The sequence below is a fragment of the Camponotus floridanus genome, unplaced genomic scaffold (assembly GCF_003227725.1).
Source record: "Camponotus floridanus strain SB8 unplaced genomic scaffold, Cflo_v7.5 scaffold168, whole genome shotgun sequence".
NCBI classification, from domain to species: domain Eukaryota; kingdom Metazoa; phylum Arthropoda; class Insecta; order Hymenoptera; family Formicidae; genus Camponotus; species Camponotus floridanus.
This window is the reverse complement of record NW_020229290.1, coordinates 244,979-266,606: the sequence shown is the minus strand read 5'-3', so window position 1 is coordinate 266,606 and position 21,628 is coordinate 244,979. Positions and strand designations below refer to the sequence as shown.

At 43.6% G+C, this 21,628-nt stretch overlaps 1 protein-coding gene across 1 annotated transcript; it reads right to left on the bottom strand.

The window, feature by feature from the left end:
* Positions 1-19,908: 19,908 nt before the first annotated feature.
* LOC112637450 lies at positions 19,909-20,799 on the bottom strand. The gene has a single exon (XM_025407215.1). It carries the CDS (start codon positions 20,797-20,799, stop codon positions 19,909-19,911), a length of 891 nt encoding a protein of 296 aa, XP_025263000.1.
* Between the last annotated feature and the right edge of the window lie 829 nt (positions 20,800-21,628).

Sequence of the window (21,628 nt, the reverse complement as noted above, 5' to 3'; positions counted from 1 at the left end):
GAAAACTTTGTAATTCTCTTACATTTCGTGGTTGTGGAAAGTCGATGATAGCTTGTATATGGCGTTTACACATTGTAATGCCGTTTGCCGTAATTAGATAACCTAGATATTCAATTTCCTTTTTTAAAAATGTACACTTTGATAAATTCAGTTCTAAGCCATATTTCTTTAAACAGATTAACACTTCTTTTAAGATTTTTAAATTTTCGTCAATAGTAACCGTAGGTATTAATATATCGTCTATATATATCAAGATTTTATTTGCGCGCAATAGCGGATCAAAAACTTGCAAGATTCTCTTTTGAAATTCGGCCGGAGCCTCAGAATAACCGAATGGCATTTTAAGAAATTCATATTGCCCAGAAGGAGTTGCAAAAGCAAAATATTTAGTATGTTCCGGATGAATTGCAATTTGATGGAAACCATCTTTTAAATCTAATTTAGTAAAAATCCGTGTATCTCTTAATTTATTTAAATGATCTTCTATTATAGGAAAAGGATATTTTTGTGTAAATCCTTTGATTAAGCGGTCTCAAATCTACACACATTCTTTTTTTTCCGTTTCTGCGCGTTACCAAAATAACTCGAGCACAATACGGTGAAATACTAGGTCGAATAATATTTCGATCCAATAAATCGTCTGTAATTTTTTGAAGCTCATTTTTCTCTGCAATAGACATTCGCCTCGGAGCATATCTGAACAAAGACTTATCTTTTAAATATACTTGGACGCAATAATTATCATTTACTTTTTCAATCTCTAAATTTTCTACCTCAGCAAATGTATTTAATAAGTCACACCGATTCTGAAAGTTTAAATCTTTATCTAAACTTTCAATTATTGGATCATATATCTCTTTTGTTTCGACTACATTTATAGTTAAAAGATCATGAGCTATTTCTTCACAATCAACAACTTTTTCAAAAGTATATTTATCTTGAAAAAATATAAATCTCAACTTTGCATTATTAATAAATTCACGACCGATAATAATATCATAACGCATTGTTTTATCATCCACAACCAGGAAAGTAATATCGAACCATGAATCATTTAAATTTTCTAAAATAATTTGATCATATATCTTTCCATACACTAATAACGGAGATTCATTAATTCCTTTGTAACTATTTCCTTTTCTAACGTTAAATAAGTCTCTATTATCAAAGAATTTTTCATGTATCGACTTTTTAATTAAATTGACTGGACTACCAGTATCTACCAAGGCAGGGATTTCTACATTTTTATTATGTAATCTACGAATCATAGTACATAGCCTTGTTTCGCTGTTTGCACCGATCTGCAATACGCTGTCCGATAGAGATGTGATTTCCGTGGACGATGTTGACGGCGGCGACGCATCCTTCTCCACATGATTCAAAGACGTGCTGCGATTGGCTTCCTTCTTAGGACAGGTGTTGCTTAGATGACCCGTTTGACCGCACTTAAAACACGTTGCTTTTGCGATTCGGCAGTCCTTGGATAAGTGTCCGGGTTTCTTGCACGTAAAACAAGTCTTCTCGGTTGATGATGTAGTCTCTCCCGTTTTTTTCATTGGGTGTTTAGATTCTCCCTTTCGTACAATTATGCTATCTTCTGTAATTTTGCGCACGTGTTCAATAAAGTCAGGCACGTTGTCAAACCAAGTATTCAGCACCATTCTTCGAAGATTAAAATCTTTCACTCCGTCCGCTAAAAGTTCTATTTTTTCCTTTTCAGAGAGCTTTAGGGACTGCATTAAATTTAATTTTGCTTCCGCGTAATCAATAAATTTTTCTGTGTGTGATTTCCAAAAGCGAGTGCTAATTCGTGCCAAAGTTGCGGTGTAAGATTCTTTCCTTTCAAAATATCGTCTCACCTGGAATTTAAATTCCTCCCAAGTAGATACAGATTCGAGTGGTTGACGATTATACCAATTTAGAGCACGCTCTTTTAGTTGACTTATAGCAGCCAAAAGCAAAACATCACTACCGAAACGATATGTCTGTGCGATATTTGCAATTCTTTCAAGCCATCGAATAACATTTTCATCTTCTTTTCCCGAAAAAGTAGGGATCAGTTTTTCAGCACACTTTACACGCTGCCAAATGTTGGACGAATTTCCATTTGCTTCACGCGTATCACACGTATTTTGATGAGGCACATTAGCAGATGAAGAGGAAGAGGCTTGTTGCAACGCTTGTACAACCGACTCCACAATAAATTGAATATCAGGTAAAGAGCTGATATTTGTCGGATTTTGTGTTCTCACACCTGATGACGAACCCGCTGTATGTAACATACAGGGTGGCTGGAGTATTGACATCTCCGGCTTTTCTCCGTGTGGTTCACTGCCCGATGATATAGTAGATGGATCACTGTTAGGTTCATGAGTGCTTTCTGTAGATGACTGTCCATGCGATTGTTCCGACCATCCTTCTCGTTCATAATAATTTATGAGAGATTCAAAAATATTAGAACGTGTTCCTTTTGTATCGATTTTTAAACGTGCTGCAAGAGCTCTCAAATCGTTTATCGATAATGATTCCAATTTTTCTCGATTCATGTTGAACGTTCACAGATGGCACCAATAAATAAGTTTTCGCGAGTGAAAGTATCGATAATTATAGTAATCCCTTGTTATCTTCAGAACTTGACAAGACGTCAATACCCGAAAAGGATAGTGATATGGAATCAATATCACTCTCGAAATAGAGATGGCTCTCCAAAATTTTCGCCTACCGGTAAGATGGCTGAGTCAGCAATTTCGGAGCAAGATCTAGAATGTTCTATAAGACGCACTTCCGGTTCGAGAACTTTCTCTGATGACACGTGCTTACTTTTCTTTTCGATTTTCTCGATATGACCAATTAATATGTATCGTAAAGGCAATTTGACGCGTTTATTACACGCAAACTATTCACAAAAAAAAACCTTAGTCTGGAGTTACTTCTTAGCACCGTTTAACATAGGTGAATCCCGCTTCTGAGAGAAAAAGAGTCTTAACTGTAGGGTTTATTTTTTTTTAATAAATGTTCACCGGCAATTTTTGCACTAACTTCACATTTATTTGAACGACTACTCTTTAACACAGTACAAATAATACTCGATTCATTCTACCTTCGCGAACGTTCTCTGGTATTCCTTCGCCAAAACGTATGCGCAGTCCTCGACAATACTTTTCTAACTGAACTGCTCCAATTTTCAAAATCAAGTCTTTTCGCTTATCGCAACAGATGGTGCTGAGCTATCATAGGGATAGCGTAAGGCACACATCCCTTAAACTATATATATATATATACAGGGTCTACCAAAAGTGTGGAAACCCCTAAATATCTCGGAAAATATACGTTTTACAGAAAAGTGTTTCCAACAAAAGTTGTAGGGTTTAAGAAGATCTATATACTGATTCTATCAGTTTGGCCTTGGATGGCGTCGTCAAGGTCAGGTCAAGGTCACATTGACTTTTTTAAATGACACCCCCTACATTTGATTGCATATTCTTATAGCTTAATTCAAGAGCTTTCCAAAACACTATAATAATGTTCATTTTTATTAAGTACTTTGCGAGTTATGAGGGTTGAATGATAGAGTAGCGCCGGTATTAACATTATCCAAGGTGTACTACATGGAGGTTACTCGCTCGGATTTGCATCTGTTGTGTGTGTGATCCAGCTAACTAAGGCAAGATCGGTCGTGGATCCAGTCAGCAAAAGCAAAGACCCAACCAAATTACAATCGAGCATTTAAAGACCTGGAAAGCAATCGACATAGTAAACAGTAAATAAATTTGTGGATGCTCATTTATCATAATAATTGTTCGAAATGTGTGCGTGTGCGTGCGTGCGGTGCGTGTATACAGAGATCAGGTTAGGTTGCACCAAACGATTGCAAATGTGTTTCAATGTGTTAAAGTAAATGCTGAAAGTGGCTGCCATTTACTTCCTGACAATATGCTAATCTTTGGTAGAATGTAGAAATGACTTTACGATTCGTTTCAAAAGGTATCAAAGCCATTTCATCCCTTATTCGCTGTATCAATTCGTGAATGGTTTTAGGTTTTGTTCTGTAAACCTTACTCTTCAGATATCCCCATAGATAATAATCAAGAGGAGTTAGATCTGGTGACCGAGGTGGCCAATCCTCTCCTCCCTCATTTCCGTTCCTTCTTCCTATCCACCGTAGCGGAAAAGTCTCATTTAAAATACGACGTGGTCCTGCACCAAAATGAGCAGGAGCTCCATCATGCTGAAACCATATTTCTTGGAAATTATTTGGAAAAGTATTCTGTATGGCTGGAATTATTTGATCAACAAGTAATCTCTCATACCTTTGAGCGTTCAAATATTCTTCAAAAAAAAACGGCCCTATTAAATAGCCATCTATTATTCCGCACCATACATTTATTTTTTGTGGATGTTGTGTGTGAGTTTCCCGCACCCAATTCGGATTCTCATCTGACCAGAAATGAAAATTTTGATTATTAACTTCTCCCGTTAAGGTAAAAGTTGCCTCGTCTGTGAAAACAATTTGATAAGGGAAGATGGGCCGGACATCTATTAGTGCCATCATTCTTTCACAGAAATGTATACGACGCTCCTCATCTCCGTTTTGCAATTCTTGAACGTATTGCAATTTATATGGATGGAACTTGTTCTTCTTTAAAATTCTCCAAACCGACATGGGAGCAATATCGTGAGTTTGAGCGACTCTCTGAACACTAGAATTGGGATCTTCAATAAATGTCTGCAGAACATCAAGTTGTTTTTCTTCGTTGGTTGCAGACAATGGTCTTCCTGACTTAGAGCGATTTCTTACGCTACCAGTTTGTCTAAAACGTTCTATTGTTTTTAACACAGTGGACTTATTAATTCGACGGTTCGGATACGTGTCATTAAATAATCGAACGACATCAGAGAACGATCTTTCGTTATCATCCCATCCACGCATCATGAGGATAGTGATTCTTTCACGTTCCGACAAGTCGCCAGCCATTTTTAAAACGTTTAATTTTAATTAATCGTACGTTGTATTTGGACGATAACAATTAATTTCTGCTTGCTCAAAGCTGAAGTTAGAAGGTGCTCGTTCTTTGATAGCTTTATACATTCTTAGTTGAATTTTAAATGCGAGTTAGACTGCATGTAGTGCGTCACATAGCGGTAAATGAAGGAACTAACGAGACGTTTCATACACGTTTTATGGAGCAATTTTTTGGCAATTTGACTTCAGCGAAATATGAGGATATGTTGAGGAATCGATCTTGCCTTAGTTAGCTGGATCACACACACAACAGATGCAAATCCGAGCGAGTAACCTCCATGTAGTACACCTTGGATAATGTTAATACCGGCGCTACTCTATCATTCAACCCTCATAACTCGCAAAGTACTTAATAAAAATGAACATTATTATAGTGTTTTGGAAAGCTCTTGAATTAAGCTATAAGAATATGCAATCAAATGTAGGGGGTGTCATTTAAAAAAGTCAATGTGACCTTGACCTGACCTTGACGACGCCATCCAAGGTCAAACTGATAGAATCAGTATATAGATCTTCTTAAACCCTACAACTTTTGTTCGAAACACTTTTCTGTAAAACGTATATTTTCCGAGATATTTAGGGGTTTCCACACTTTTGGTAGACCCTGTATATATATATATATATATATATATATATATATCTCAGATTAGTATTTTATTATAGATGACATATAAGTGTGTCTCGCTTAATTTCATGTTAGTTTGTGCTTGTAGCTTATTGGATGGAGGATAGTGAGAAAGGAAAAAATTTCTCCTAGATCTAAGGATCTAGGGATCTATGGATCCCCAGACGTGACAATATATATATATTTATGTAGAAGTATTATGTAGATGTAGAAATGTAATCTATATATATATATATATATATATATATATTGTGACGTTGCCGTCCTGTAGCGTGTCCATCCGCCCCGAGATTTTTACGGGGCGCGGGCCGAGCGGCCGCGCCAGAATCAACCTCGAGAGAGCGTTATCGAAAATCCCCGGAGAGACGAGCGCTATCGTTATTTTGTGAGTCTTATTATTAATTATGTTGATATTTTTTGTTTGTCATAAACGACAACGGGCACCTCGCTGGAGAAGATCCGGAGGACCGGAAGCACATCAAAGAAGATTGCGTCAAGACGCTCGTCGACAGCGAACGGAAGAAATAGTAGCGCTTGGGAACACGATTAGCAAAGGACGATACCGGGGGAATTCGTCCGCGTCCCGGAAAGGGGGACGGAAGTCCGATCAACGCTACCCTTCGAGGAGGACAAACGACAGCGGAGTCTCCAACGGGTCCTTGCAAATGGGCCCGCGACAGCTAACAATTTAAATCAAATTAATTGCGTGCGAAGCGCTAAAGCGCCGCGAATCTCGCGAGGCACTAGGACCTGTTGCGTGCCGTGCCCTGATTGGCCGCGGGGCTGCACACCCCACTAAACGGTCATTGACGCCGCTATCGACCCCGGGCCGCGAGATCCCAGGATCATTCTGGTGCGGGAGCTCGAGCTCAATAGTCGCTCTAATTAATTGGTTGTCGTTTTCGTGTGTGAGATCTTTGTCTGTCGCTAATTTCGAGACCGAGCAGAGGACGAGGCCGAGGACCATCCCCCAACAGGAGGAAACATAGTCGGTGAGGTTGCCCATCTTTCCTTTGTGAGCCACGTACGCGATTTAGTCCGCGGGCCGGTCGTTCTGCCGCCGTCGCCATTTTTCGTGTTTCGCGACCGCTCAGGCTCAGTGCCGAGACGGTGATATTTCGTGAATTTTCGGGCGACCGGAGGCAAGCGACCGAGGAAGGACCATCGTAACGTCGGCATTAGATTGATAAGGCAACGTTCGTCTCTCTCCGGGTTTCGGGTGTTCTGTACGCGTAGCTATCGACCGCGTGCGCGAAGGAACGCGAAAGCGAATACCGCTCGTGTTGTCGTACCGCTGTCGTTGCCGCGTAGAATATTCCGTGACGTATCTCAGGACGATTTTTGATGTCTGATTGCGTGTATGTCGTCGTCAATTGTTAAAGGTGCGTATGAGCGTTTATGATATTTTATTGTATTGTGTGCGTGAGCGTAATTGCCTCTTTATCGCGCTTATTACGCCGCCGAATAGAGCGTAATAAAGGCTCAGAGAATATTTGCGTCTTCGTCACGTTTATTACGCCGTCGAATAGCGCGTAATAAACGATAATTTGTATCTGCCGAATTGGTCGCGGTGCGAGATAATCGCCAAATATTGAGAGTGAAATTTGAGCGGCTTGCGCGGAAGAAAGATGCGAAACGTCGGCGGAGAAAAGTCTCCGTCTGCCGTCGGCTATCGAAATTTGAGAATACCGTTCGCCTGTCGCATACGTGATCCGTCTTCGCAAAAGTATTAAGTATTCTCGATCTATGGTTACTTCTGCTGTCGAATTATTAGGCTGTCGTTTTGCTTTGCGAGCTAGGAAATTGCAAGGAAAAGTCCGTAGCGATAAGTTGTCGATCTGGCTGCCGAAATTACGATATCGTTTGAGTATTATCCGCGAATATTTCCGAAAACCCTTGGTATTCCGTAAAGTCTCGCTCAGTCCTGCGAACTCCGGCCATAAAAACGGGCTCGGATAAACAACCAGATTGTCTTAGCGCTCTCGTTTTAGTTGTCGATTTCGAGCAGATATTTGCTCAGAATACCGTCGTATTATTCGTGCCAGAATTAATTGTCTTGTATATTTCGCTTTCGTATTTCGTTCGAATTTATTGTAAACCGTCGTTTCAACTTGATTTGTATGATTTGTTCTCGTTTCTAGTGGAATTAATAGCGAACCAACGTCTCTGTAAGGAATTATTAATCTCGGTTGAATTATCGCTTCTTATTGATTGCTGATTTATTGTTCAAAATTGATCCATTTCTTATTATTGATTTATTATTGATCACTCGTATTGTTACTTTATTTTTCTAGTAATAAATTTGTTATCTTTCTTTGTTCAAATCGCGTAATTTATTTAAGTGTTCGTCTCGCTTGGTTGTCGATTGTCGTTTCGTCTGTCGTCTGTTGGTTCCATGAAGACTCGCATAATCAATTAACTTTCTCTAACAACCCCTCCCCTCTACCGTTAGGCGAACTAGTCGGCCCGTGGCAAAACAGGCTTTCGTTTCTAGCGTCTTTCGGCTTTTCGCGAAAACTGATGCGTGAAAGACCGCATCTGGCGCCCAACTTATCGATATATCGAGACGGCCTTCGCTCCGCCGCGGCTCGCGCGCGAACGCCCTCCATCCCTGTTCCGCCGAGCGCGAGTATATTCATTTCGTTATTTTTTTGACGGCGTTTTCGCTCCCCCGCGCACGCTCCCATCCAACATCTCGAGGAGTGTCGCGATTCATTTGAATTCAATTAAATAAACGTCGCAATATATATATATATATATATATTGTGACGTTGCCGTCCTTTAGAGCGTCCATCCGCCCCGAGATTTTACGGGGCGCAGGCCGAGCGGCCGCACCAGAATCAACCTCGAGAGAGCGTTATCTAAAAATCCCCGTGAGATCCCCCGGAGAGACGAGCGCTATCGATAGTTTATTAAGATTTTTTATTAATTGTATCGACTTTTGTTTGTTTGTCAAAAACGACAACGGGCACCTCGCCGGAGAAGATCCGGAGGACCGGAAGCACATCAAAGAAGATTGCAGCAAGACATTTAACGACAGCGAACGGAGGAGATAATAGCGCTTGAAAGGACGATACCAGGGGAATTCACCCGCGTCCCAGGAAGGAGGACGGAAGTCCGAGCAACGCTATCCTCCGAGGAGGACAAACGACAGCGGAGCCTCCAACGAGCCCTTGTACCGGGGCCCGTGACAACAATTATATAATTCAAATCGAATTAATTGTGCGCGAAGCGCTAAAAGCGCCGCGGATCTCGCGAGGCGCTAGGACCTCTCGCGTGCCGTATCCTGATTGGCCGCGGGGCTGCGCACCCCACTAAGCGGTCATTGACGCCGCTATCGACCCCGGGCCGCGAGATCCCAGGATCATTCTGGTGCGGACGCTCGCGCGAATAAGTCGCTTGTATATTATCCGTGTCGTTTTCCTTCGTCTGCCGCTGCTGTTGAGATATCCGAGAGGACGAGGCCGAGGACCATCCCCTGGAGGAGAAAGCGTTATCAGTGAGGTTGCCCATCCTTTGTATAAGCCACGTACGCGATTTCGTCCGCGTGCCGGCCGTTCTGCCGCCGTCGCCATCTTTTTCGTGTTTCGCGACCGCTCGAGCCGTTTGCCGAGACGGTGATATTTCGTGAATTTGTCGGGCGACCGGAGGCAAGCGACCGAGGAAGGACCATTGTAACGTCGACGATAAATTGATAAGGCAACGTTCGTCTCTCTCCGGGTTCGGGTATTCTTTACGCGAAGCTATCGACCAGCGAATATCGACCGCGTGCGCGAAGGATCGTGAAAGCGAATACCGCCCGGGTTGTCGTACCGCTGTTGTCGCCGCGTAGAATAACCCGTGGCGTATCTCAGGGCGATTTTTGGATGTCTGATAGCGTGTATGTCGTCGTTAATTGTAAGAGTGCGTGTGAGCGTTTTTGGATATTTCTTTGTCGAGTGAGCGTGAAAGTAATTGCGTCATCGTCGCGCTTATTACGCCGCCGAAAAGAGCGTAACAAAGGGTATCGGAATAGTGTCGTCTTTGTCGCGCTTGTTACGCTGTCAAATGGCGCGTAATAAATAATAGGTAGCGTCTGCCGAATTTGTCGTGGTGCGAGATAATCGCCAGAGAGAAAAATTGAGCGATTCGGGCGGAAGAAAGAGGCGAGATATCGGCGGAGAAAATTCTCCGTCTGCCGTCGGCTATAACAGTTTGAGAATAGCGTTCGCCTATCGCATACATTATCCGCCTTCACAAAATTATTCCGTATTTTCGGTTACTTAGGTTGTCGAATTAGTAAGCTGCCGATTTGTCTCGCGAATTAAGAAATTGCGGGGAAAATTCCGTTGCGATAAGTGGTGGATCTGACTATAGAAATTATGCTCTCGTTTGAATGATATCCGCGAATATTTTTGTACCGAAAATTCTTATTATTCCGTAAAGCCTCGCTCTGTCCTGCGAACTCCGGCCATAAAAACGGGCTCGGATAAATAACCGGAGTATTAGCGCTCTCATTTTCGTTGTCGATTCGAGCAGATACTCGCTCGGAATACCGTCGTAATTTTCGTGCCAGGATTAATTATATTGTCTGTTTCGCTTTCGTATTTCGTTCGAATTTATTGTGGACCGTCGTTTCTTGATTTGTATAATTCGTTCCCATTTTTCGGGGAATTAATAGCGAACTAATATCTTTGTAAGGAATTGTTAATCTCAGTTCAATTATCGCTTATTATTGTTTGCTGAGGCATTGTCCAAAACCGATCCAATTCATATTATTGATTTGTTAATTATTCACTCGTAGTGTTACTTTATTTTTCTAGTAATAAACTTGTTATCCTTTTTTGTTCAAATCGCGTAATTTATTTAAGTGTTCGTCTCGCTTGGTTGTCGATTGTCGTTTTGTCTGTCGTCCGTTAATTCCGCGAAGACTCGCATAATCAATTAACTTTCTCTAATAACCCCTCCCCTCTACCGTTAGGCGGGCTAGTCGGCCCGTGGCGATGCAGGCTATCGTTTTCTTTTAACGTCTTTCGGCTTTTCGCGAAAACTGATGCGTGAAAGACCGCATCTGGCGCCCAGCTTTTCGATATATCGATACGGTCTCCGCTCCGCCGCGGCTCGCGCGAGAACGTCCTCCATCCCTGTTCTTCAGAACGCGAGTATAATAATTTCGTTATTGTTTTTGACGGCGTTTTCGCTCCCCCGCGCACGCTCCCATCCAACATCTCGAGGAGTGTCGCGATTCCTTTTGAATTTTAATTGAAAAAACGTCGCAATATATATAGATTACATTTTCTTTTATTTTCAAGAAGACATAATACATGTAATCACATTTGTATAGTATCAATATATTATTATTATGCTTTTAACTTTTTCAAGAATGATATCTATATGTATTATTTTTTTTTTCAGTGTAGGCGGTGAGGCGTGCAATGAACAGGCAAAAAAAACGGGGGCATAATTGCTCCTATATGCCTCCTCCGCACTCAGGATATGTGCTCATATCTGCGGCACAGGCAGGATACGTGCTCACGCCTCCTCCGCACTCAGGATATGTGCCCAATCCTCCGGTACACGCAGGATATGTATCCAATCCTCCGGCACACGCAGGATTTGTGTCCACGACTCCGGCACACGCAGGATATGTGCCCACGACTCCGGCGGACGCAGGATATGTTTCTATGGCTCCGGCACACGCAGGATATGTTTCTCCGACACACGTTGCATATGTCTCCGCGCCTCCGACACACACAACATACATCTCCGCGCCTCCGACACAATCATCATACGCCTCCGCGCCTCTGACACATACAACATACATTTCTGCGCCTCCGACACACGCAACATATGCCTCCGCGCCTCCGACACACGCAACACGCCTCTTCGCCTCCAACACACGCACCATACGTCTCTGCGCCTCCGACACACACAACATACATACCTATATAAAAAAATGTAACATTTAACGTCTCTGCGCCTCCGATACACACAACATACATACCTATATAAAAAATGTAACATAACGTTTCTGCGCCTCCGACACACACAACATACATACCTATATAAAAAAATGTAACATTTAAAATACAAACACACTGATATGTATGTACACATGTACACATGTACACATTCACACTTATGATTCATACTTCTACATTTATAATAATTATTATTAAGAATAGTATACAAAGTTTGTTTTAGGTATTGCGTGTGAAGGCAATGGGCGATGAGCGATATCCAATGAGAATTTTATTTTTCGTCGAAAGAACTCTCATTAGACATCGCTCATCGTCCATTGCCTTCACACGGTGCAACACGTAAAACAAACACACATACTTATATATAAATGCATATTTATGTATACATTTTATAAAAAAAAAATTAATATGAATAAATACAAAGTTAATTTTATATTGTTTTTATATCTCATTTAATTTTTTTTCACTCCCATTTAGTTTTACATTCTTTTTATTCTCTTCATAAATGTATATTCTTTTATAATATTTTATTCAAATTGCAATTGCACTCTTGTATTTCTGTTCTCTCGATCGTATGCTCATTCTTTTTCATTCCTTTACTACATAGCGCCTTTTAGCTTCATATTTTAAAACTTTCATGTTCATTCGCACTTCTCTCTCTCTGTCTCTCTGCTTATTTGCTCGGTAGTATATTCTTACATTCGCTCATGTAATCTTTACTGTTTTTTGGTTCTCATTTCTCTATATCGAAAAAAGCTTTGTACATGTATGCATTTTTATTTTATAATATTTAATATAAAATATTTAATTTGTCTCTCTTTCTCTCTGTTTTATTATAATGAATACACCTATGTAATACAATTTATATATATTGTTTACATTTGCAGTAAGAATAATATTTATGATAATTGATAACAATTCACAACTATTTAGCAAAAATAAAGTTTAGTAGAATAAATTTACATCACAAATATGTATATTAATAAAATCACTACTACGAATTATCAATATATGATATATAATAATAATGAAATTTACAAGTTTTACTTTAAAAAAATTTTTTTTTGATAAATATAGACTATAGTTCTTATAAATTATAAATATATATTTATCTGCTATAAAAATTATAACTATCATCATTGTATTGTATAAAATAAATAATTGAAGTAAAATTGTATACTATACAGGTTTAATAATTTACATTGATAAAGTCCATCAAATTTTATTTTTTGTAAATTGATTCTATATATATTCAACTTTATTGAACTTTATCTTGATTTGTAAATAGCTGCAAATTATGATCAATTGTCCTACACATTTTTCTTTCTGCAAATGTAAAAAATATATATAAATTGGATGACATAAGTATATTTATTATAACAAAACAGAGAGAAAGAGAGATAAATGTAATATTTTATATTTCGTTAAACTATATAATAAAAATGCGGTAAATCTTCGGAAAACCCACCTATATGAAATAGTGGGTAAGAATATTCAGTTTCTACGTATTTTTACCTGCTGAACATGAATATGAAATTAAAAAATGGCGCTCGGAACAAGAAACATGAAAATAATAGAAAAAACGCAGAAAAACACAAAAAAGCCAGTAAAAATTAGCATTAACTAAATATTGATGTTACACTGTATACTCAGAGTGTGTGAAATGCATGTGTGTGTGTGTGTGTGTGTGTGCGCGCGCGCGCGCGCGCGCGGAGAGCTCAAGATCCACAGTTCGTCACTATTAGAGTATTTTTAAACTTCAATTGTTCTCTTCACGTGTATAGATGTCTTTATGAGTATGTTTGCCATCTGTGCTGTGTGTGTGATAAATGTATTCATTTTCAGGCATCTTGTGGAATATCAACATGTCTTGTGACGTGACGCTTTGTGAGCTCCGTCACCATTGCCCTGTCGAGGGGTAACCGAGCGCGCGGGGTCGTTCCTCGCGCCTGAGAGGGAATTTAAATATAAATTTATTCATATTTTTAAGATTTATTTTAGCTTTAATGTAAGATCCGCGAATAAAGTGCGGCGGCTGTGCGAGCGTGCGTTATCTCCTTTGTACATGAAGATACAGCAAGATACCGGAAGGAGAGGGAGCCGTATAGGAAGATACCGGATATACCGCAGAAGATACCGAAGATACCGCAAGAAAACAAAAGGTCATGTAATAAGATCCCGTACCGTAGCTATGCTTAATTCTGCAGGAGATTAAATCTGCATTATTTCAGATTAAAAGACGGCAGAACACCCGGACGACGGGGCGGAAGACAACGTCCCAGGCGGCCGACTGGGGAATAAAGAAGATTCCGAAAAAGACGAGGATACGGCCTGGCCAGCCGGTCCCGTCTCCAAGAATTAGAGATACCGTCGCCCGTGGGTTCTGGGCCCCTGCATAAGGGCAACGCCGTTCAACAGCTATGACTCGGGAGGGGGCGGAGAATCAACCCCCGTTCATCCGAAATTGACGAAATGCGCGGAAGATCGGCGCGGGATCCGAGGACCTCACGGAAGCACTTGAAATTCGTCACTGTGCGGTGAGTCGCGAGCCGACGAGGACGATCCCACGACTAAAGGGCGAACATTGACTGGACGATCGACGTGGAAGCCGCCACCGAAAACTGTAAGCCGCCGCACGGGCAGTCTTTTGATTTTCTCTCCCGGAAACAGCTGGCGTCAATTCCGTATACCGTCGCAGGGCGACGGCCTTCTCGCACTATCGTCGAAGAAAGCCTGTGTGCTTATCTCGCGTTAGTTACCGGACGCCAGCTGACACCGGGGGACGCGGATTTGTCCCTCTCGGGGTGTCCGTACCGCCAGTCACGTGTCGTACCGTAAAATTCTGTTCCGTCCCGTATCGTCAAATTTTGTATCGTGCCGTTTTAATATCGTTTAGGGTACCGTTGCGATCCGTGCCGAGCTTAAGTCCTAGCGTGACGTGGCAATTTTGGGCAGTTTCGTATCGTGTACCGAAAAGCGGGATTTACGCGAAAAATTTCTTCGCGAGCGTGTGTTACCGTAAATGAACAATTTGCTCTGCAAGAATATTTGTTACCGCGAAATCTCCGCTGAATCATCTTCTTGTTATCGATTATTCGAGAATTCTATTGTTCGACTTAGAGTCTTTGTTGCCGAGTACACAAGGTCGCGATAAAACCGTTAAATAAAATAAACAGTTCCACCTAAACATCCTTACCGCTACCGTTTTCCGAAGCCTTGATTTTTCTGCCAAAAATCTACCGTTAAATATTATTGCCGATTACCGTATCGAAAAATCGATTCGAGATATATCGAAGTTTTGGAGAGACGTATGCCGTGGAAGCGATACTACCAGAATACTCGATTATTGTACTTATCCGTTATATTTGAAGAGTTGTATCGCAAATTACCGTTAAAAAGTAGATTTAGTTTCGTTCGATTAATAGCGAGATTCGCGCGAGGCTCGTGCCTCGACCTGTGTTCCGAAGTCGTACGTGTTGATTGTACGCCGACCGCGAGGCTTATCCTGTAGTAGATTACCGCTAATTACCGTGAATTATTGTAAACAATACCGTTCAATTTTTCATCGAAATCTTGCAGCGGGTCTCACGACTCCGGCCGTGTTCGGAAATTTGATTGAGTATTGGGTCTCGCGTATTAAAGAGTACCCCGCTGTAAATTATCATTTGAGCTTCCGCATCGCGATTTGTGAGATATTATACATCACTTTATTATCGCTTTCATCGTTGTATTATAGTCACACATTTTGAATAGACCGTTTTCGTTATCACTGACCTTCGCGTCAGCCGTTACAAGTCAAGTCCTTTGTCTGTCAAACTCGGATCTTCGATTGTTTATATTCCGAGATTTATCTGTTCGTTCTTAGTTTGTTTTTTTTGATACCGAAAGTTATACATTATATTGATCTTATCTTTGTTATACCGTTTACTATCTGTACCATTATTGTTTAATATATTTAGATAATTATAAGTAAAATAACCGACTGTCGATTATTTCTCTCTCCTCAATACTGTCTAGCGCTCTCTCTCTCGACATCTAATTCACAAAGAACTCTGCCCCTCTGCCAAATACTGAGCCCGGGATTACCGGATCTTGCCGTTACCGTATCGTTATCGTGGCGCGGAAGTACCGCGCCTGGCGCCCAATTACATAAGTTACCGTATTATAAGTTACCGCATTTTCAGTTACCGCACGATACCGTTTCTCAGATACCCTACTGCATTTTCATAATCTAATTTTTATACCGGCCAAGACCTTGCATGCTACCTCCTCGAGATCGGCGTTCTCGAGGCGGGCAACGGCGTCGCAGTCTATCAAAAATTTTGTCCTGAAGTAGCACCTCTTGAAATTCAGCAATGAGATTGAAGAACACATTAATACGCTCAGGGCGGGAATGCACTCGCTTGAATAAATATTCCGCGAGATAAGACACTAAGTGTTGCTCCTTAGTGCCATACTTAGAAATATTTGCTCTTACTTCACGCCATGTGCGCTCAATTCCTTGCGTATGGGCACCTGTGTTCGGGTCTACAAAATTAGTTTGATGATTAACGGAGAGATGTTTGAAATCCTCAGCAGACAAACATTCGTATGCTTTCCATTTATCAGACATTATTGTAGTCCCGGGAAGTATCCATTCTTGAATATGTGGGTGATCGAATAATTGACAACGCTCTTGCTAATTAAATAATAAATTTATTACAACGATCACAATGTACGGTAGAGCAACGTAAATCCGTACAAGAGATAATAGCGAGACTAGTATAAGGCGCGAGCACTCGATGTGACTCCTGTGAAGGCGTGGTAGTCAGTGTGTGTCTCGAAGTCAGAATTCAGCATGCATGATCCGAGGGAAGATTTTTATGGTAGGAGAAATTCTATAAAAAACCATGTGTTTGCCACGTGTTGTTTGGCGATCTATAGGCTCGGTGGAAGGCTACGAAACATGCAAGGGTTGTAAATTCTGCCAAAGTGAAAGTGGATGTCGGATGCATGCAGGGATTAGAAAGCTGACAGCATATGTGAAGATGAAGGAAAATTTAGTATAATATATGAGGGAGAATATATGTACACGTGAGATACAGACGGAGTAGGAGACAATTGTCCCTACAGTACCCCCCTGCTAGTGTTTAACGATAGGAATTCATGCAAATCCTCCTTGTAGCCGGTCCGGGAAGCGGACACGTCTACCTGACTTGGTTACGTGTTTGGTCGAGTTTTCTAGTGTTGATTTTAGATGTGTGTGTTTCTGTGTATCGGGTAGGTCTGTAATTACTGTGCCCTTTTCGGAAGGGCCTGAAACGTCCTCCTCGTTGTTGCCATCCTGAGAGACGACTGGATCATTGGCCATGATGCTGGTTTAAGGCGGTCGATGGAAACCGTAACGTCCCGGCCGTTCATACGAACCACGAACGTCTTTTCTGCCCTTTTGACGACTTTGTACGGGCCGTCATACGGCTGTTGCAGAGGCTGTTTGAGACCATCATGGCGTACAAAGACTTCCTCCGAGGTAGCAAGGTCCTTGAAAATGAATGTCTTCCCCGTACCGTGGCGAGATATCTTCGTCGGTCTCAATTCCCTCAGATGTTGGCGTAGCTCCTTGATGAAATCTGACACGTTGTCCGCTGCGTTTTCGCGGTAGAGAGATCCTAAGAACTCGCCCGGGAGGCGTAGCGACTGTCCGTAGACCATGTCGGCTGCCGTGGCTTGCAGATCCTCTTTCCAAGCTGAGCGGATGCCCAGCAAGACGGTGGGAAGGCTCTGTGTCCATCGGCATTGTTGTTGGCACATGATTGCTGCTTTTAGTTGACGGTGCAGTCGTTCAACCATGCCGTTGGCTGAAGGGTGGTATGCGGTTGTTCTCAGGTGAGTCGTACCTAACAAGTGATTTAATTGCTTGAAAAGATACGACTCGAATTGTCTGCCTTGATCCGTGGTTATTCTCAACGGTGTGCCGAACCGAGATATCCATCCGTCGTAGAGAACACGTGCGACAGTTGCAGCTTCTTGATCCTGCAGGGGAACAGCTTCTGGCCAGCGAGAGTATCGGTCTACCATAGTTAGGCAGTATCGGTATCCCTCAGACGGTGGCATGATTACGATATCAATATGTATATGCTCGAACCTGGCAGAAGGTGGTGCGAATGTACCGACAGGTGATGAGACATGGCGAGAGATCTTGGCGCGTTGGCATTGGATGCAGCTGCGGGCCCATTGTCTGCAATCAGCTTTGATCGACGGCCATACGTAGCGCTGGGTTACGAGCTTGACCGTCGCGTTGATTCCCGGGTGGGACAGCTGGTGCAGCGAATCGAATGCGACTTTCCTGAACTCCTGAGGAACGAAGGGCCGCGCTGTCTGTGTTGAGACGTCGCAAAATACTGCAACGTCGGTGCCGGGGATGCGTACCTTCTTTATTAAGAGGGTGGAGTCTTCCTCTAGATATCGCTGGAGCTCTTCGTCTTGTTGTTGGGCTGCTGCCAAGGCTTCGTAATCGAGCGTATGCTCAACTTCCTCTACGCGCGACAGAGCGTCTGCTACTACGTTGTCCTCCCCGGAAACATGGCGGATATCGGTGGTGAATTGCCCGATGAAGTCCAGGTGTCTGAATTGTCGAGGTGAACATTGGGCCGTCTTCTTGCGGAACGCATAGACGAGAGGTTTGTGGTCCGTGTAAACTGTGAATGATCGTCCTTCCACGGTGTGCCTGAAGTGCTTGATTGCTAGGTAAACAGCAAGTAACTCCCGATCGTAGGCTCCGTACTTTGCTTCCGCAGGACTTAGCTTCTTGGAAAAGAATTCCAGGGGTTGCCAGGCGTCTCCGATCCGTTGTTGTAGGGCTGCTCCGACTGCGTAGTCTGACGCGTCGCTGAAGATTGCGAGCGATGCGTCGGGCTCGGGATGAGCTAGCAAGGTTGCTTGGGCTAAGCATTCCTTGCTTGCTTCAAATGCCTCTATAGTTGTTGACGTCCAGTTGACTGGCGACTTCCCTTTAACATTGCCTGACAGCAGGTTGTTAAGCGGTGCTTGCGTCTCTGCAGCCTTGGGCAAGAATCTTCGATAAAAATTCAACATGCCCAAGAATTGACGTAATTTCTTCACCGTGTCGGGTCGTGGATAGGTCCGTATGGCGTCGACCTTCTCCGGTAACGGGCGCGTCCCTGCGCCGGAAACAAGGTAGCCGAGAAATTTGACTTCGGGCTGTCCGAATACGCATTTAGCTGGGTTGATGACGACTCCATACTTCTTCAGCCGCTCGAACAGAATCCTCAGGTGTTTTAGATGTTCTGCTTCTGATGTTGATGCGATGAGGATGTCGTCAATGTATGCGTAGCAGAACTCCAGACCTTGCAGCACCTCGTCAATGAAGCGCTGGAAAGTCTGTGCGGCATTACGCAACCCGAAGGTCATGTACTCAAATTCGAAGAGACCGAAAGGCGTCGTGATGGCTGTCTTAGAAATGTCCTCCTCCGCGACAGGAATCTGATTGAAGGCTCGTACCAGATCGACGGTGGAAAAGACGTTTTTCCCATGAAGTGACTGGGAGAAGTCCTGGATGTGTCTCACGGGATATCGGTCCGGGCAGGTTCTCGCATTAAGGGCGCGATAATCTCCGCAAGGACGCCAGTCATCGCCTTTTTTCGGCACCATGTGTAAGGGCGATGCCCAGGAGCTCTGTGACGGGCGAGCGATGCCCAGGTGCAGCATGGCCTCGAATTCCTTCTTCGCCGCCTTCAACTTCTCTGTTGAAAGTCGACGTGGCTTCTGTGCGACAGGCGGCCCTGGTGTGGTGGTGATGTAATGTCTCGTCGAGTGACTTACGGCCTTGGGGGTTCCGTCCGGTCGTGTCACCTCCGGGAATTGGTGGAGGAGTTCGTGATACCGCGACGAGCCTGAAATGGTCTTAACACTCGGAATGTCACACTCAATCACCCTTCCATGAGAGGTGAGTTGAGTGGTCGCGTCCAACAGCCGCTGGTTCCTCATGTCCACCAAGAGTCCGTAGTGCACGAGGAAGTCTGCACCGATGATTGGCTTGGAGACCGCGGCGACGACAAACCTCCAGGTGAATTGCCGTCGCAGTCCAAAGTCCAGAGCTAGCGCTACTGTTCCGTATGTAGCGATTGTTGTGTCGTTAGCCGCGGAGAGCTCGTAACTTGATTTCGTACGAGGTCCCGGTAGGCGCGAGCGTGGAAATACGCACACGTCGGCTCCCGTATCAATTAAGAATAGTAATTTGGTGGATCGATCGCTGACAAAGAGGCGGCGCGATATCGCGGGGCTGATGTCGTCGGCCGCCATTAGCGACTGCCCTGTTCGTTTCCCGGAGATCTATCACTGTACTTGCACGGCTTTTCGCACTTTCTTGCCTTGTCGCCGTATTGCCAATGGTACCAGCATATCTCGCCAGCTGCATCAGGACGCTGGCTCCGTGATCGCGAGCGCGACCGGAAACGCGAGCGCGACGGAGAGCGTGAGCGCGATCTTCCGCAGGCTTCGCAGGATCCGCTAGTTGGCTGACGCGCTCCTTGGGTATTAACCTCGATCGCCTCGAGCCTCCGTACCATCTCCGCCATTACACGAATCAGATCGTCACTGTGTGCTCGGGCAGGCTGAGGTGCGGGGGTTGACGTCTCGGCGATGAGACCTGCCGGGCCGTACAAGTCCGCGATGGAATCCGCGATATCGGCTCGCTTATCGAGCGTGAGGTCCCGATGCGCCGCGAGGAGGGCCTGGACGTGCCTAGGCAGACGGCCCAGCCAGAGCGTCTGCAAGACGTCCTCCGGGAACTCCTTGCCGGCAAGACCGCGAAGATGCCTGAGGAACTGCGACGGTTTACGATCTCCGAGAGGCTCGTTCTCCAACAGGCGACGCGTGTTCTGCTCGCGTGAAGAGCCAAGGCGCTTGATCAGCTCGGTTTTTAAGAGTTCGTACGATTGTTCTTCCCTCATAAGTATGTCGCGGACCTCCAGAGCGTACCGTTGATCGAGGGCTGTGATTACGTAGCCATATTTGGTGCTGCTCTGCGTTATTCCTGCAGCTGCGAAACCGCCCTCCAGCATCCTGAACCACAACTCCGGGTCCGCGGGTATGAATGATGGCACTTTCACTGATACCCGATCGATCGACGACGAATGTGACGGGTTCGCCGTTTCGCGGTTCGCGACACCACTAGCGTTGTTGTGCGCCATACTGATAAACTCGGAGCGTCCAGCACTACGATGCACGGCACAGATCACTCACGATTCGCAAGAACTACAAATTTCAGATCACGTCGGGGTCACCAATTTGTGGGTGATCTGGCGAATAATTGACAACGCTCTTGCTAATTAAATAATAAATTTATTACAACGATCACAATGTACGGTAGAGCAACGTAAATCCGTACAAGAGATAATAGCGAGACTAGTATAAGGCGCGAGCACTCGATGTGACTCCTGTGAAGGCGTGGTAGTCAGTGTGTGTCTCGAAGTCAGAATTCAGCATGCATGATCCGAGGGAAGATTTTTATGGTAGGAGAAATTCTATAAAAAACCATGTGTTTGCCACGTGTTGTTTGGCGATCTATAGGCTCGGTGGAAGGCTACGAAACATGCAAGGGTTGTAAATTCTGCCAAAGTGAAAGTGGATGTCGGATGCATGCAGGGATTAGAAAGCTGACAGCATATGTGAAGATGAAGGAAAATTTAGTATAATATATGAGGGAGAATATATGTACACGTGAGATACAGACGGAGTAGGAGACAATTGTCCCTACAAATACATCTAATTAGTGTTGCAGAAGTACGATCAGGAATAGGTAGTACGAAAATCTTCTTAGTGCCACGTTCGTAACCGCCGAAAATCCACTTTCCATTAATTAAGCGTCCACAATTATATTTTCTCTTGCCAAATTTTGCTTCGTCAATTTCAACAACAGTACCAGGTCCACCTAATTTTTGTGAGTATTTCTCTGCCCAGTATACGCATAATTCACGACAGTAACTACTCCAGTTTACAATAGTTTCCGAAGACAGATCA

Excerpts from the sequence above, each read along its gene's own strand:
- LOC112637450 (XM_025407215.1), bottom strand. The coding sequence starts at position 20,799 with ATGGCGCACAACAACGCTAGTGGTGTCGCGAACCGCGAAACGGCGAAC.